The sequence below is a fragment of the Urocitellus parryii genome, chromosome 5 (assembly GCF_045843805.1).
Source record: "Urocitellus parryii isolate mUroPar1 chromosome 5, mUroPar1.hap1, whole genome shotgun sequence".
Lineage (NCBI taxonomy): Eukaryota > Metazoa > Chordata > Mammalia > Rodentia > Sciuridae > Urocitellus > Urocitellus parryii.
In genome coordinates this window covers 159327477-159344850 of record NC_135535.1, presented here as the reverse complement: position 1 = coordinate 159344850, position 17374 = coordinate 159327477, and the positions used below count along the sequence as shown (strand labels likewise).

Below are 17374 nucleotides of genomic sequence, written 5' to 3'. Positions count from 1 at the left end.
CTCCTCCTGTTGGGTTCCTCTGTGGGCCTCAGCCCTTGCTGCTGCCAGGTCTTGCTTGGAGTTTCTTATTAGCCTTCCAGTCAGGTGGTCTCCCTCTGTGTCCCCCTCCCTTTCACTGGTGCTACCTGAGGCCTGGTGGTTAAGACACAGACGAGAGCTGGCTGGGGGGCACGTGCCTATAATCCCATCAGTTTGGGAGGCTGAGGCGGGAGGATCACAAGTTCAACGTCAGACTAGGCCACCTACTTAGCAAGACTGTCTCAAAGGAAGGGCAGAGCAGGTCGCTCAATGGTAGAGCACCCCTGGGTTCAGGTTCTGGTACTTCAAGAAAAGGAATAGAAAAAGACTCATAGACGTGAGCTTGCTTGCCCTGTGTCCACTCAGAAATCCCTCGTGGTTTCTGTGACATTGCCCACAGGGTGGACCCCTTACTTAGGGATATGTGACAGTGAGACCTTCCCAGAGTGCCTGGGATTCTGCTTTGTAGCCTGGCTCCTTCCCTCTGCTCCAGTTCTGAAAAGACGGGGGCAGTTTTTTCTCTTTGCCAAAGAGACCTGCTGTCCTTTGGAAGGTTCTGGACCCCCCCCCCCCACACACACACCATACAGTCTGTCTTTCTAGCACTATCCTTCACATTCTTGTCCAGTTTTATCCCAAAGGCTCCTCTGGTCATTCCCTCTGTTGTTCCCAGGGTGTAGAAACATCCCTAGGGCTTAGATGCCTGTCCATGTTGGTGTCCTGCCTGAGGACAGCAGGCTTGGCCCAGTAGTGGAGCTCGCCGTCCTTGCCTGAGCTTCGAGATTAAACCCACAGCTGGGCCCCTGAGAGCCTCCTGGAATGAGGTGCTGGGGTTGAGCCCAGGGATTTGCCCATGTGAGGAAGCTCTCTGCCACTGAGCTACGTCCCCACCTCTTTCTATTTTGGGACAGGGTCTCACTAAGTTGCACAGGCTGGCCTGGAATGTGGCAGTCCTGCCTCCGCCTCCCAGGTAGCTAGGATGACAGGTGTCTGCCACCGCATCTGACTTGGCAAGAGAATTTTGTGTGTAAATACATTTTCCCAGTCTGACCCACTGTGTGATTCCTTCAGGGGACAGCACTCCTGAGAAGTGAGCCGGTAGCTTGGAGCAGCAGGCCCTGAGCCGTGGCTTCAGACTGCGTTGCCCTCCCGAGCCCAGCGGTCATCTGCTCACATGCGTCAGCTTGTCTCGGGATCCGTCTGTTGCGTGCCACAGGCTGCCGTCTTTATGGGCATCTGTGCAGTCTGGCTTTAGGCTGGAGCTAGACGGGCAAGTCTTGCTAAGAACTGAGTTTCGAGTTGGGATCTAAGCCTTGTTCTCCAGGGTCCCGTGGGATCTGTTTCAGGTTGTCCAAGACTCCGTGCATACATTCCATTTCTAATCTGGGGTAGAGGCTTGCCACTGTGCAGAGGTCATTGAACCTTTGGGATTGAACAAGACAGTGGGCTTGTGTTAGCTGGACCGGGGCAGATAAAAGGGGCTACTTAAGATTGGTTTTAGTCCAGAATGTCCTGTCCAAAACAGATAACAAAGCTATAAAGCTGTGATTGAAGATGATACTGTGTCAAGTTCCTAGAAGAAATAACTTACAAAGTATTTTTTCTGTTTTAGTGTTACTGGGAATGAATGCAGGGGTGCTCTACTACTCACCTACATTCCTGCTCCTTTTTATTAATTTATTCATTTGTTATTTTTCTTTTTTGGTACCAGGGACTGAACTCGAGCACTCAACCACTGAGCCACATCCCCAGCCCCATTTTGTATTTTATTTACAGACAGGGTCTCACTGAGTGACTTAGGGCCTTGCTGAGGCTGGCTTTGAACTCAACATCTTCCTGCCTCAGCCTCCCGAGTTGCTGGGATTACAGACTTGTGCCACAACGCTCAGTTGATAGTGAGTTTTGTTCCTGAAAAGCTGATTGATTTTAGTCAGTAGGAGCCAGTTTCCGGCTGAGAGGTTGGGTAGAACAGTGGGTCAGAGTTGTATTGCCCAAGCCTTGGTGAGCGTGAAGAATGGCCGTCCCCTGCCCCTCCCTCCCCCGCAGTCCTGCTCCTGTCTCTGGTGTCTTGAACCCATCAGCTGGTTCCCTCTCTGCCACTGAGAATTCCTTTGCCTGTAGACCTATTTTGGTAGCTTCCTGTCTGTTACTGGGTCAGAACCGGGCAGTGTGTCTTGCTGGGTGCTTTTCAAGAGTCCTGGGAGCCCATTTCTGAGTTGGCCTGGGGGGAGCTCCTGGGTCTTGGGGCTCCTGTTTGTGCAGTTTCCCACCCTGGGCTCCCCAGCACCCTTCACCCTCATGACTCGCCCCCACCACACCCACTTCCCTGCACCTGGCACAGTCTCATGTGACATTACTGGTTAGCCTCACTCCTGTGTGCCATCTGGGGAGCTCGCTGCTGTTTGGAATCCAGCATTTACCCATAGTCACCGGAATCTAAACCAACAGCTTTTGGAGAGTGGCCAGTTCAGTTGAGGTTGTCACCTGGTTGCCTTTGTGGTTTGGCTCCCTGGGGACAGGGAGGACTGTAACCTGGGTGGCAGGTTTTTAACTCATTTGCTGATATTCACAGGGGTGCAGGTGATCTGGCTTGAGCTTTTGGGGGGACCTAAGTCTTTGCACTAGTAGTTCGTGTAAGTAGTAATGGAGCATTTGTTCCCTTGTGCTCCCGGAGGAAGAACCTGCCCCCACTGCTGCGTGCCTGCCCCGCGGCCCACCCTCTCGCTGGCCTGCAGGCAAGAAGCTGCACGCAGATGGCTCAGTGGTTCTCTCCTGGGTGGCTCTGGGGCTTTCCTCTTAGACTTGGGCCAAGTGTCTTCTGTTGACAACAGACGCTGGTTCAAGCATGGTGTCTGCGGGATTTGGCCTCCGCGCCATCCCATCATGCTCTAGTGTAGTCGGATGGCATCCATTCTTGTCTACCTGAGGAGGTGGCTCCGAGGGAGACGAGAATCGGAGCATTTCCCCAGTCTGTGGTTCTGAAATCCAGGGTGCTCTCCATCTGTGTTAGCGTGTGTACTCTCAAGGTAGTTTATAAAACATGTTAAAAATATTCTACATTGTGCCTAGTGAGCGTGAAACCTGGCGTCCATGCCCAGTGGCATTGGGAGTTAAGAACATAATTCAGGGGGCTGGGGTTGTGGCTCAGCGGTAGAGAGCTTGCCTAGCGCATGCGAGGCCCTGGGTTCAATCCTCAGCACCACATAAAACTAAATAAAAACAAAGGTGTACAACTAAAAAAAAAAAAATGTAAACCCTAACCTTTAAAAAAAAAAAAAAGAACATAATTCAGCTAGCCAGCCTGGTTTATTTTCTTATCTTTATACAACTCGTGTAGTCATGGTTTTGAATTTTTTTCTTTCATATATTTCATCTTTGCAATTGTGTTTGTCAGCTATGTAACACTAGTTACATACAGTTAGTTACAAACAGTAGTTTAGTAATGATAAGGTTAGTCTGCCCCTTCCCCATGTTTAGCCATTTAGGTAACATCTGCATGTTTTTAACATTGTAAATGGCACTCAAATATATTTATGCATATTTTGCCTCTTAAATTATTGTGGCTTCTTAATGTTCGTGTGTGTGTGTGTGTGTGTGTGTGTGTGCGCGCGCGCGCGCGTGTGTGTGTTGCTGGGGATTGGATTCCAGGGCTCACACAGGCTAGGCCACTACTCCTGGATTTGCTTTTGGAAGAGGGATCTTCCCCCTAGTAAATCTTGTACATTCAGCAGTCACACTGCTGAATGGCCCTAGAAGAAACTTTTACTGCAAACTTCTCACTGTTGTGACATAGGTTTTCCCCCAATTTGGCTAGCTTAGCTTTAAAATGTGGCCCTGACCTGCATTCTTTGGTCCCTGGTCATGTTGGGTCTTCTGTCTTTTCTTAGCTCTCTGTGCCTGGGTTCTGCGGGAGGCCTTTCCCGGGCACAGCAACAGGTGACACTCCATGCCCCTGGTTTTGGATGGACTCGTGATTTTTTGAATCCCAGGTGGCTGTGCAGCCTTATTTCCTGCTAGTAAATTTGTTTATGTGCAAAGACTCAGTTGAATGAGATTAATAAAAGTGCTCTTGAACTTGAACAACTCTAAGAATCCTTATTCGATGTAACAAGGTTGATCTGGTTTTCACTGCCCCTTTTATTGTGTTTTAGTTTTTCATTTTATGGTTTTCAGTCTTCAGGGTTAGGGTCAGTCTTCATCAGTTTTTCCTCCTGCAGTAGCTTTCATTACTTATGGAAACTTACTAAGATTGAAAGGGTAAAAGGGCCTGAACCCCAATACTGTTTCAGTGTTTGGAGAGGATTAGCTGGGTGCGTCCCTCCAGCCCGGTGACCCGTGACCATCCCCGTTTCTTGGCTGGACAGCCAAGCAGCAGTGTGTTTTGTGTTCCGTAGGCTGGTGAGGGGGCAGGCGCGTGTCCTGCCGCAGGCCGGGGCCAGAGTAAGCCAGATGCCACCTCCGCATGTTGGTTTTTCTTTCAGCTCTAGCCGGCCCTGTCCCAGACCTGAGAAAATGCTCCGGGGGCTCAGCCGTGCTGTGCCGGGACCTCAAGACGGCGGTGGACTGCAGGGCTCTGAAGCACTGTCAGCAGACCGTGTGGAGCAAGCCCACGGTGGTGAGCGCCTCGCCCAGGCGGCCTGCCCTGCCTTCCCTCCTCCAGATCCTCCGAGCACCTCCTCTCCCCTTGTGTGCTCGCCCTTCATCATGACCCTGTGTGGGAGGCAGGGCCTGTCAGGTCTGTTACTGCCTGATTCACTACTAGGAAGCGAACAGGGTTCCGTTCCCCCAGCTCATGCCGTCTTTTGGTGACCCTGTGGGCCACTCTGTAGGTCCCACTTCCCACCTTAGATAAGGGTCCCCTGGGCATAGCTCATCCTTTTGTCACTCACTCCACAAATATATGCTAAACTTTTCAAATCTTCCCATTTCATATTTCCCCTAAACCCTCTCAAACAGGCAAACCACAGATTGAGATCCTAGAGCTTAGTAGCAACTTAAAACTTCATTTCCAACTACAGCCACAGTGGGAAAGATACCACTGTTTTTTCATTTAAATGTTGTTAAATGCAGCATTTTAATGTGGGACTCTGAGAAATAGTGAGACCACAAACCTCGTGTGCATTCTTCATGCCACCTAACACACTGAGGCCAAGCTCTGCTGGCTGCACCAGTAGAATGTGACCCTGCTCCTGGCCCTTTCTGGGATGTGCTGTGTCACATGGTACAGGCTGTGTGATGAGTGGGTTTTGAATTCCAAACTAGTCAGTGGCCACTAGTGTTTCTTCAGTAAAAGCAAAATACCTGATTAAATAACACTGTTCTTTCAGAAATAGTTTCTAAATTATTTATTGCAAATTGTCTTCTGTGGCCAAAACTACTCATTGATTTGGTTTCTAATTTGCTTTCAGTCTTGTTTTTGAACACTGCTTCCTCTTTTTCTGAGTTTCATGTGTATTAAGTAAGGACTTCAGAACTTGCTTGACTGGATAGTCTCCTGGGTGCCGGGCTCTCTTTTGTTACACCCTCAAGCACAGTAATGGCTGACTAGGTCTAAAGGTTCAGATTGGTTTCTCTGAACTCAGCTGAGCTTACAGGTGTCCCATAATCTCATCCAGACATGTTAGCCTGTTCTGCAAGGGTTGATAGTTGACATCGAGAAGGGAGCCTGTGGGTGCCTCCTTCAGAGCTGTGAGAACCAACTAGAATTTCCGTGGCTGCTGGGCCTGGTGGTGCCCAGGCTTGTTAGGAGGCTGGGTTTGGTGCAGGGCCTAACTGAGCAGAAGGTGATCAGGCGCCAGTGGAATGTACAGCAGCATAGTAACTGGCTGGCGCTGGCGTCCCCGCTCTACCCACTGTGGGATATGGTCAAAACCCACCATTTCATCTTTCTGAGCTGTTTCTTCAGAGCAGTTGTGAGCATTCATTTGAAATTGACTTATAGCCCCTGAATTGAGCAGGGTGCTAGAGGGGAGAGGGACAGGAAAGGGTTTCTGGGAAGCACAGAGTGTTCTCCGTTCACCTGTCCTTCCCTGTGCTGTCCAGGTCTCCTCGTGTACACGGCAGGCACCAGGATTGACAGTGGAGCGTGGCCTTGACCATAGGCTGGTTATTAGGTAGAATAGGTTAAGGCCGTGAGGGTTTCTGGCTGTGGGGGGTGTGAATTGTGACCTACAAATAACATCTCGGCCTCATGTTCTTTCCTTCTAGAAATCCCTTCCGTGTGACATATGCAAACAGGTCATCACCGCGGCTGGCGACATGCTGAAAAACAATGCCACTGAGGTGAGTGGGGGCAGGAGTGGGCTCGGCCACATGCCCCGGGTCCTCAGGAGAGCTGTGACTCTGAGGATTGTCCAGGGGTGACAGGTGTCTTCGGTAAAGGGCCAGTAGGAAGGATTTTAAGCCTTGCAGGCCACATAGTGTTTTTGTAAACCACTTTAAAAATGTAGGTCTGTTTTTTGTTTGAGGCTGAGCGCAGTAGGGGAAGGGCCCGGCTTGCTGACCCCTGGACTTCAGCTGAGATTGATTGGGGTCTGATATGCCTGTCAGCGTCCAGCTTGGCCCTCGCCTTCACTGTCCTCTGCTCAGAATTTTCTGTGCCTGTAAGACCACAGGTCAAAGGATCTTTGCTTTGAATTTTGATGCCATGAAGCACAAGGTGGCTCGCCTGGTGAACTGATAGACCCCTGGGCCACCACTAGCTCTTCTCCGGCCCTCTTCCCCGAGGCCTGGCTGATTTGCAGGCTTGCTTTTCCTTCTTGCCTTCAGCCATTTGCAGGGAAGAGGCCTGTTCTGATTCTGACCCTTGCCATTGTCCCTGGCAGGAGGAGATCCTCACTTACCTGGAGAAGACGTGCGACTGGCTTCCTAACACGAACCTGTCGGCCTTGTGCAAGGAGATGGTCGACTCTTACCTCCCCGTCATCCTGGACTTGATTAAAGGGGAAATGGTAAGTGATGGGGAACAGGCTCTTCTTTCTAGGTGCTTCCGGGGCCCAGAGGAGATAGTGGCCCAGAGCAGTGATTCAGTTGGGAAGTCTCTTTGTGGCTTTGTATTTTTTTGAGGAGCTTTTCATTTTGATTCTGCCGTTCAGAAGACTCTGGCACAGCAGCCCCGTGGCCTGCCAGGGTTGGTGAGGGCAGCAAATGGGCTGCTGTGAACCAGCTAATGTTTACAGGTGCCAGTTGACTAACTCGTGTCGTCTTTGGAGCAAACAAATACTTTCATTTCTCTGAATTTCTGTGAATTTATAATTTAAGGGGGTTCAGTGGCGAGGGTACGCGGCCTTCACCTGTCAGGTACGGATTGTGCAGCAGCCACGTGCTGGAGGCTGTGTTTTAAAGGCCCTGAGAAGGGCAAGTGCTTAAGAAACCGTGGAGGGCCAGCAGGGCAGGAGTGTCCTGAGACAGGACGTGGTTTTGGTGAGGAAGGCAGAGGTCATATTGTGGAGGGCCTTCCAGGCTGTGTCCCAAAAGGCTCTGTCCAGGTTCCATTGCCAGGAGCGGCAGCGGGGGACTCAGGCAGGACACTATGAAGGTTCTGGCAATGTGAGCCAGGGGGGTGGGGGGTGGGCAGGGGCAGATGCACATTCTGGGGGGGTGAATGGGCCGGCCTTGGCCATGGAGGGGGTGTACAGGGGAGAAGAGTTAAGAGTGTCTCCAGCTCTCTGGGAAGATGGGGGTGGAGAGGGGAGCCAGGGGAGCAGGTAGGGCAGGATGGAACTGGAAGAGTTGGAGATGTCCCCATGGTGGGAGTGGGAGTGTGTGCGTGTGGGCGTGCGTGCATCATGGTGCGAGCGTGCACCCGGAAAGTGTGTAGAACCAGTGCGTGGCAGTAGCGTGTGGGGGTGTGGCTCAGAGTTGACGATCTTCCTTTAAAAAGGAAGAGCTGACAGTGAGTGGCGGTCACAGTCCAGGAGCCCACGGCGACTGTGTGGTGGGCGCACCGGTTGGAATTTATTTCCTCCGTTCCTCCCTTCCTCGCAGTGCTGGGTACGCTCACGGCCTCCAGGTGTTAGCTGGGCGGGGCTGTGGCCTTCTCGGCCTTCCCAGGGGAACAGAGCAGCCCGGTTGTTGGGTGGCCCGTGTCTTCCTTTTCTTCTGAGTTTCTGTGTGGGGGTCCTGCCCAGCCTCACACACGCCGTGCACACACTCTTCCAGGAGCCACATCCCGGCCCCTGTTGTTTCTGGGTAAGGGACTTGGGGAGAGGGACTGACTCCTAGGCACTCGGTGGCCTGTCCTGTCCCCCTGTGGGGAGGGAGCTTTCAGCCGGCTCTCCTTCCCCCAGAGCCGTCCAGGGGAGGTGTGCTCCTCCCTCAACCTCTGCGAGTCTCTTCAGAAGCACCTGGCAGAGCTGAGCCACCAGAAGCAGCTGGAGGCCAACAAGATCCCGGAAATGGACATGACTGAGGTGGTGGCGCCCTTTATGGCCAACATCCCCCTCCTCCTGTACCCTCAGGATGGCCCCCAGAGCAAGCCCCAGCCAAAGGTAAGGTGGTGGGGCTGGCCCTGGGGACCCTTTGGAGGCAAGGTAGAGTCAGGGATGTGTGAGGGGTGGTTTGTGAGTGTGAGTGTGTGAGATGAGGTAGGAGGGGAGGTGCGTAATGTTCCTCAAACTGAGTCTTGTCCTTTCGCATGACTCTGCCGGTACCAGGAAGCCCTTAGGTGGGGTACAATGCAGTCTCTAAAGATGGGATGCAGAAGTGTCCCCCTTTTGTTTAGTGGTGCTGGGGTTGGAGGCCATGTTCTGTATGTGCCAAGCACGTGCTTGACCCTAGGCTGCACCCAGGCCTCCCCAGTCTGTTGCTTCAGTGAATCCTGAGTTGACTTTAAACCTAGTGGTACTTGTAGAGCCTCTTAAAAACCCACGAGGAGCTGCTCGGTGGTGGCCCCCAGTGCTGCGGCCTGGGCAGGTGAAGACTCTGCAGGAGTCGGTCCTCTGCCACAGAGCTGGTCCTAACTGCCCTTCTCTCTAGGCCAGTGGAGACGTCTGCCAGGACTGCGTGCAGATGGTGACGGACATCCAGACGGCCGTGAGGACCAATTCCACCTTTGTGGAGGGCTTGGTGGAGCATGCCAAGGAGGAGTGTGACCGCCTGGGGCCTGGCATGGCTGACATGGTGAGTGTGCCCCTCTGCTGTGAAGATGTCCTGGCCCCGGGAGCTGGGCTCTGGAGACGGGAGTGGGGCACCAAGAGAGCAGATCGTTGCTGCCGTGGTAGAGTTGGGAATTTCCGCCTGACTGCTGTGAGTTGAGGTGCTTCAAATAATCCCTCTCTGTTTTTCCCAGCTGCTTGAGTGGGGACCTTGCATACACTTTGGGTAGTTGAATCTGCAGATAATAGAAAATGATGGAAGAACACTGCTTTTGTCCAACTTTGCCTTCTTCCTGTCACCGTGCCTATTACAAATGCTCGGGGCCGGCTGTTGAAAGAGCCTGGCGGTTCTGAGAGCGCCCACCTTGTGAGCCAGCCTACACGGTGCCCACCTGGAGGCCTGGGTTCTGTGGGCTCGGCACCCCACTCTGTTAGTTCCTTTGGTGGTTTCATTCCTTGGACCCAATTCCCATTATTAAATTCGCTCATGAAATTGATGTGGAAAACCAAAATCCAACTTAGAACCCGAGTGCTCTCTGAAACCTTTGTGGGGGAGGCCGTTGGGATTCTGCTCTGGGTTCCAGCGCGGCCTTCCTGGGTGGAGCCCTGTTGGTGGCCTGGCTCTCCTAGGCTGTCAGCCAGGGGAGCAGTCTTTTTATCTTCTCATTATGAAAGCCTGGGAATCACTTTGCAGTTGCTGTTGTAGGTGGTTTCTCAGGTAAACCCTCTCCTAGGGCTGTTCGCGTTACCCTTGGTTTCTAGGGAGAAGCGAGCACTAGCTTAGTGTGGCAGGAGCTGTTCTGAGAGGGGCTGCTTCGGTGCCTCGCTTTGTAAGAAATCAGGTCATTGAAAATCATTCTTGACTCGTCTGGATTTAAATTTTATAACCAGCCCTGTCTGAGAATGTGAAAAGGTTTCAAGAGTGACCTTGGATTCCTCATCAGTGGGTCTGTAACTGCGTTCTCTCCCAGCTGCAAACTGCTACGGAGCAACTTTTGAACGACCTTGGGGCAAATTGGCCGTAAATAGAGAAAGACAAAATCTCTTTAGTTCTTTTGGTAAACAGTTTCAGAACACATTCTCTGTTCGTTTTCTGTAAGTTATAAAATAACGTCACTTTTATCTCATTAAAGTTTGTTCTGAGCAGATTATAAAATTCTGTAGGAATTTTTTTAGGGGTGATACAGGGATTGAACCCAGGGATGTTTAAGCAGTGAGCCACATCCCCAACTCTTTTAAAAATATTTTATTTAGAGACAGGGTCTCTGAGTTGCTTGGGGCCTCGCTAAATTTCTGAGACTGGCTTTAAACTCAAAATCCTCCTGCCTCAGCCTCCCGAGCCACTGGGATTACAGGTATGCACCACTGTGCCTGGCTCTATAGATGGAAATCTTGATAATCAGCAGTTAGCACTATTGAAAAGGCTAGTTTGGATTTTTGGTTCTTTGCTGCAGTAATTAATTTAACTGAAGAACTGTTTCTCTCTCTCCAGTGCAAGAACTATGTCAGCCAGTACTCTGAAATCGCCATCCAGATGATGATGCACATGGTAGGTGGCAGGGGAGTCCCTGGTTAGCATTTTTGTCCTAAAGGTTGCTATTTCCAGATACAGTTTAGTTTCTTTCTTTCTTTCCTTTTTTTTTTTTTTTTTTTTTTTAATTCTCAAAATACTGAATTGAGGCCAGAAAGAACCCTCTTTGACCAGCAGGCTCTCCACTTCAATCTCAGTCCCCCCCCCACCCACCCACCTAAGAAAGGCTGAAGGAAGAAGCTTGATCCCAGGACTGCCTGCTGGTGGCCTGCTGGCCTGTGCACCCGCGAGCTGGCTGTCAGATTGCTAGTATCTGGCTTTAGCCCTGGGATCTGCAGTAGTTTGCTCTCTAGACCAACCCCGAGCATTGCCACCATGCAGCCTGAGTTTGGAGCTGGGGAGGGTGGGAATCCTGCCTGGTGGAGTGGGCCCTTTGCCCTGGAGTGGGGTCAGCTAGTGGCTGCTCAGGCCCTGGCTCCTGCATTGGCATCTCTTGGGTCCCGGTGACAGGGACATTTATTCCCTGTTAGACGTGGGAAGCAGGCTGGCTCCTCTGTGTTGGAAGTGTCTTAAGAAGTTGGCTGGCCTGCAGCATGCCGAGCTGAGGAGCTGGCTTGGCCTTCCTGGATCTAATCTGAGGGCCAGAGCAGGGTGGGGTGCACTGTTCCCCTATGCTGCCTTTCTGCATCAGGATTGATGTCTGTCCTTGAGTTTGTTCCTAACACAGGGGTCCCTCACCTCTGGCCCTTCACAGAATAGATCAGTTCTGTTGGAACCCAGTGAAGCCCATTTGTGGCTGAGTCATTGCAGTTGAGACCCTTGACCCACAGAGCCTGGCAGGGTGACCATTGGGCCTGTTCTGCCTACTCCAGTCATCTGCCAAATAAACCGGGCACAGCAGTTTATTTGGGATCATTGCTCACAGCCTGCCTTGTAAACATGTTTAAAGGCAAACGTTACGAAGACGTGCAGCTGAAGTAGGTGAAAATAAGCTTTCCATGTGACTCGACCTAATGAAGTACTTCCTTGTTGCTAACATGAATATTTTTCCTTATAAATACTAAATAGAAAATTTTTTGAAAATACAGATAATACTTCACACAAAGATCATTTGCATTTTTATAAAAGTCTGTGGGGTCATTTTTTATATATTGCTTTGTATTTTGTAGTTTGCATCCCCCTCCCGATTTATTGATCACTAAGTTATCTTTGTACAGGTGATTTTCATGTGACTGCTGCATATTAATTCACAGTGTGGATCAAACATAATCTGTGTGACCAGTCCCCTGTGGCTAGGTGTTTAGGTTGTTTTCAGGTTTGCCCTCGGAATGAGAAACATCCTTAGTGCCAAATATATATCTATGCCCATCCCCATTCTTTCCCTTAGTGTGTGGGTCACTGAAGCTGGAATTGTTGACTCAAAGCTCAGGCTTTTAATAGGTAGTCAAATCTGCTGCCCAGGCCGTCGCTGGCCCTAGGGTAGATTGCCCCAAGGCTAGGTGTGGCGAGTGGTGTGTTTATAACAACCTACTCCCCCCCCCCCAATTTGGGCAGCCCTGGTGTCCAGTTCCATTGCAATGCTCGTAACTAACCCGTGGGGAGGGCCCAGTGGGGTCAGACTCTGGAGGTGGAGATCCTTCACAGTGACTTTGCTGCACAGCATGATTTAGTATTGGTTGTAGGGACAGCACACACACTAGGTGGCCAGTGTGGTCTGTACCAGGACCAGAATAGCGTTTGGGGTCCATCAGGCTAATGGGACAGGTAGGTAGCAATGCCAGACTGCTGGAGTGTGGCCCTTGGCTTCAGTGGTACCCCTAACACCTGTTGACTGCTTGATTATTGTTGTTTTAATTTTTCTTAACTGTTGTATCCTTTCCTTTCCGTTGTTTCCATCTCCGATTTCCTGTTTTTTTGTTCAACAGCAGGATCAGGTATGTGATGGAGAATTTGCTTGTAGTAGTGATCTGCTGCTTTTCCTAGTTATATTTTGCTTTATTTCTTTCTTTATTTTTGTTTAGCGTGGTATCTCTGACAGATACAAGGAATAGTTGCAAAAGGCAAGGGTCCCCCCTCTCTGCCAGGCATCCTGCCCCTGAGTTCAGCATTTCAAGTGTTGGGGTCTCCCTCCTTCAAGGGGTCTGGAAAACAACAGAGTCTTGCCCTCTAGTCAGAATCAACTTGTGGTGGCCTCGGAGGCGCCTGGCTTCCGGCAGGACGCCTTGTGTCTGTCACAACACGAGTGGGCATTGCATGTCTTTAGTGCTGTCTTCATAATCCCGGATGCTGCTGCTGCATGAGCTAATTGGTCTTGCAAATGACACATGGTCCCCCTGTGTGTTGGATCCAGAGATTTGGAAACAATCTCTTGATTGTGGCTTCTGCCCTTCTGGGTGACGGATGGGGTCCTTTGGGTCTGGAGACACGTCAGATGGCCACTGTGGGAACCACATCCCCAGTCCACACTGGGGCCATTCTCAGCTTGGCCTCTTCTGAGCGCTGGGAAGCCTTTGGAAGTGTAATGGGAGAGCACTTGGGTTGGGACGCCTGGATTTCTGCCTCTGCTGCCTTGAGTCTGAACAGAGCTGATCCTGAGAGAAGAGCAGCCCCCCTCCCCCATCTTGGCACCTTTTTTCCTTTAAAAAAAAAAAAAAAAAACTTGCTGTATCTTCAGCCTCACTCTGACATTTTCTCCCGGTTTTTAAGGTGTGCCAAAGGGAAAGGATCTGGGATATTCTGTACCCAGGCCCCCAGCCCCACATCTAGAGCTGTTTCAACAGCACCAGCTGCTGGTCTGTCTCTCTGGCCTCAGCAGGCCTGGTCTTGGAGCCCGGGCTGACGGGTTTTGTGTGTGGTGGTGGTAGGCAGATGCCCACAGGGCCGGGGCTGGTGCTGGCTGCATTGGATTCACAGTTCACGGGGTCTGCATTCTTGTTTTGGGCTTGGTCGTCATGGTGAAATGGTCAGGGTCTCCAAACTCTTTCCTTCTCTTGCCTAGTGTCCAGATGGTGTGTAGAGGGCTGGGTCTGAGACCTTGTGATTTGAAATGATTCACCACCGTGGGGGTGGGGGTGGGGGTGGGCTCCTGTGTACTGTGTGCAGTTGTGAACACAGAACGTGGATTTTAGAAAAGCCAGCTTTCCCTTTAACATGTTGTTTTAAATGGTCCCGCCCCTGCAAGATCTGTTGTGCTTTTCTCCCCAGCGTAGGCTTTCTGTTAGCTCGTGGGCATTGTGGTTTCCCCCCGGAATAAACAAACTCTGCTGAGCATGAGTCCCTGGGGGTGCTGAAGGCCGTGGGAGCCTCTGTTCCTTGTGGTGGCCCTGACCAGAGCCGCACGATGGCTTCCTAGGTGTAGTTAGCTCACGTGCTCTGCTCTTGGACACGAGTCCTTCTAAGTTGAAGTTGAGTCTGGAATCAGGGTGGGTGGGGTCAGCCTTGACCCTGGGGCTGGGGAGGGGCTGAGGTGGCGGGCGTGCGCTCTGTCTGACTGCTGGTTCTGTGCCCTTTCAGCAACCCAAGGAGATCTGCGCGCTGGTTGGGTTCTGTGACGAGGTCAAGGAAGTGCCTCTGCAGACCCTGATTCCCGCCAGAGTGGCCTCCGAGAACGTCCTCCCTGCCCTGGAACTGATGGATCCCCTCGAGGTACCTGCTGTTATTGTGTGTGGACTACGGCTATGGAACAGCTGGCCACTCCATGCTGTGTCACATCTAGGTGTCACACACTTTCTGTTCCCTACCTGGCTCCTCTGGGCGTTTGAGACCTCTGCGTCCCACGGCTGTCCCACGGCTGTCCCACCTCCTCCCTGTGCTGTGTTCCTGGGCCAAGGCCCTGGTGGTGGTTTTCAGATCCTGTGGTTTTTCAGTGCCAGCTCAGCCCTGACCTTTTCACGTGTACCTCCTGGATCCTTCCCATACTGGAGCCATAGTACCGAGTCTAGGCCGCCCTCCCCAGGGCTTGTGCAGAAGCCTCATTGGGCCCACTGCCTGTACGTGGGTAGAGAGCCCACAGTGAACTTGAACCCAGCACTTCCTGTGGTCAGGTGGTATTCTAGGGCCATGATGCCCCTGTGCCCTCTGTTTCTTCTCTGTGTGGCTACAGAAAGGGTTGAGGTGTCAGATGGAATAAGGGGAGCTCAGCCTCCTGCTCCCAGAGGTGCTCCAAGCCCCTCACCCACCCTCCCCACCAAGTTCGCGGCCAGAGTGCACGGAGGAGCAGTACAGCGTTTACTGTTAACACGTGACTACTTAAATGTTTAAACCAAAGTTAGGCAAAATTCAACTTCAGGTCCCTTGTTCCGCCAGCTTCCTTGAGGCGTTCAGTAGACACTTGGAGCTGGTGCCTCTGTGCTGGGCAGAGCACCTGGGTTGTCACGAGCTTCTACCCAGTAGTGTTATTACTTTATTAAAGGTAGGTTCTAGAAAAACAACCGCAGGTGTTAATGAGGTTTGGGAAAGTCAAAAGCAAACCTGAAATGGGGTTACAACTCTTGATTTCTAAATAGCTGTCAGACACAGTGACTCTCATTCTGTTCCCTGGCTGCCATCTGTCTCCCAAAGTGATGTGGAATGATGAAATATTAGAACCAGACACAAGAGCAGGGAGATAGCTCTTTGGGGTGAGGGAGGGGACTGCTTCTACCTTCTGAAATACACATTCCTGGATTTGGGGTGGTGTGGGAGTAGAGGAGGGGGTGGTGGTAGAGGATGGGGGAAGGGCTGGATCGCCTGCTGTGTAAGCAGCAGCAGGACATGGAACCCCAGACGTGGAGGAAACCACGCATCCTTTTGCAGGGGCCCTTGGTGTGCTGCTAACCTGCCCTGGTCCCCGCAGCCCTCTGCAGCTTATAACGGCAGCGGGAGCGAGGGCCTGAGTCCCAGCGTGAACGTGTGTCTCTCTTTGTCAACAGGAGGAGCTGATCCTGGCCCAGGCTAACGTGTTGTGCAAGGCGTGTCAATTCGTGGTGAAGAAGGTGGCCGACTTGATCAACAACAACAGCACCATGGTGCGTGGCCCTCCTTGAAGGATGCTCCAGCGGGAGAATTCAGCAGGGGAGAGGGATCTGGCCCCCCTTACTTTTTCCCCTTAACTCCCACTATCCTAAGGGTGAACCCGGGCCTGGCATGTGCCATGCAAGCACTCTACCACTGAGCCATGGCCAGCTCCCCTCCCTGGTTGGCACCAGCCTGGGATGTGCATGGCCACACCCTGTCCTCCAAAGGCTGTTTCCTCTGTGGGGCCCTCTCGGCTTGTTCTGCGGGCAGCTCTGGTCTTATTCTGTGTTGTGGTCTTCCAAGGGAGGGACAGTGCCTCCTGTGGGCTGCTGTCCTCCTGTTTTCCGCGCATGATTCTCTGTGTTCCAGGAAAAAATCGTCCATGCTTTGGATACGGCGTGCTCGATGCTGCCCAAGTCTGTGTCGACCGTGTGCCAGGAGGTGGTGGACACATACAGCGGGTACATCTTGTCAGTGCTTGAGGAGGAGCTGAACCCTGAGCAGGTGTGCAGAGAGCTCCGTCTCTGCTCCTCTGGCAAGGGCCAGCTCGAGATGATCGGCCGAATCGGACTGCCTGAGCTGCCCCCGCTGCCCAAGTTGCCTGCGCTGCCCAAGTCGCCTGCACTGCCCGGTGAGCCCAGGGCACATGAGGCCCAGGATGGCCCCTCCTGAGTCTGGAAGGACCCTGTCAGCATCAAGCCCTGTGTTCTCTTGTGTAGCCCGGGTGACTCCCCTGAAGGACGGTCCCTTCTGTGAGGTGTGCAAGAAGCTGGTCGGCTACTTGGAGCACAACCTGGAGAAGAACAGCACCAAGCAGGAGATCCTGTCCGCGCTCGAGAAGGGCTGCAGCTTCCTGCCTGAGCCCTACCAGAAGCAGGTAGCAGGGGCTGGGGCGGCTCCCGCGGTGCCCCTGGAAGTGGAAGGAAGCAGACTGTGGCTGTCCCCGGCCTGGAGTTGGCTGGGCTGAGGGATTACCTGTTGATCTTCCTGGAGCTGCAGAGGGGAGGAGTCTGCTAGTGAGGGCAGAGGGTGGGTCCTCGGGGAGGGAGTCCCAGGGCCCACTGGCCTAGGAGTGACAGGGACTGGTGGAAGAGCATGTCCATCTACTTAAACATGCCCAGACCTGGTCCTGTGTCCCCTTCTTCCTTGGCAGTGTGACGAGTTTGTGACCGAGTATGAGCCTGTGCTGGTCGAGGTCCTGGTGGAGGTGATGGACCCGTCCTTTGTGTGCTCGGTAAGCCTCGCTGGGCAGCCTGGCCATCAGGGGAGCCTGGGGGAGCGGGAGTGCAGGGCCCCAGGCCTCTAGCGCCATCCGTTGCCCTCTTCACGGGTCTGAGAGCGTGTCCCCTTCCAGCTGCTTCCTGGAAGCTCTTAATTTTGACTTTGGAAGGGGTGGGTTGGGCAGCTCCCGATTCTCCCCCCTTTTCCCCTGTAGAAAATCGGAGCCTGCTCCTCTGCCCGCAAGCTGCTCTTGGGAGCTGAGAGGTGTGTCTGGGGCCCCAGCTACTGGTGCCGGAACGTGGAGACGGCAGCCCAGTGTAATGTGAGTAGCTCGGCCGACCGCCTTCCAGTGGGTGGCCCCTTGGGAGTCCTGCTCTGATAGGGACCTCAGCGGTCAGCTCTCTACCCTGCCTTCTGTAAGTGCGAAAACTGCAGCCCAGAGAGGCAGTCAGGCCCCTCCTGAGTTGCCCAGTGAAGGTGGGCTCGCCTGCCTCTCGTCCTCTGGGGTGAAGGG

At 52.6% G+C, this 17374-nt stretch overlaps 1 protein-coding gene across 1 annotated transcript in view; it reads left to right on the top strand.

The window, feature by feature from the left end:
* Psap (prosaposin) overlaps nt 1-17374 on the top strand; it is a 33527-nt gene that overhangs the window by 14391 nt on the left and 1762 nt on the right. The window contains exons 2-13 of the mRNA XM_077798346.1: nt 4500-4633; nt 6226-6300; nt 6843-6968; nt 8307-8507; nt 8995-9138; nt 10606-10662; nt 14158-14289; nt 15555-15650; nt 16009-16270; nt 16359-16516; nt 16793-16873; nt 17075-17182. Of these exons, the coding sequence (XP_077654472.1) occupies nt 4500-4633; nt 6226-6300; nt 6843-6968; nt 8307-8507; nt 8995-9138; nt 10606-10662; nt 14158-14289; nt 15555-15650; nt 16009-16270; nt 16359-16516; nt 16793-16873; nt 17075-17182 (1574 nt within the window). The remainder of the gene's footprint in view (nt 1-4499; nt 4634-6225; nt 6301-6842; nt 6969-8306; nt 8508-8994; nt 9139-10605; nt 10663-14157; nt 14290-15554; nt 15651-16008; nt 16271-16358; nt 16517-16792; nt 16874-17074; nt 17183-17374) is intronic.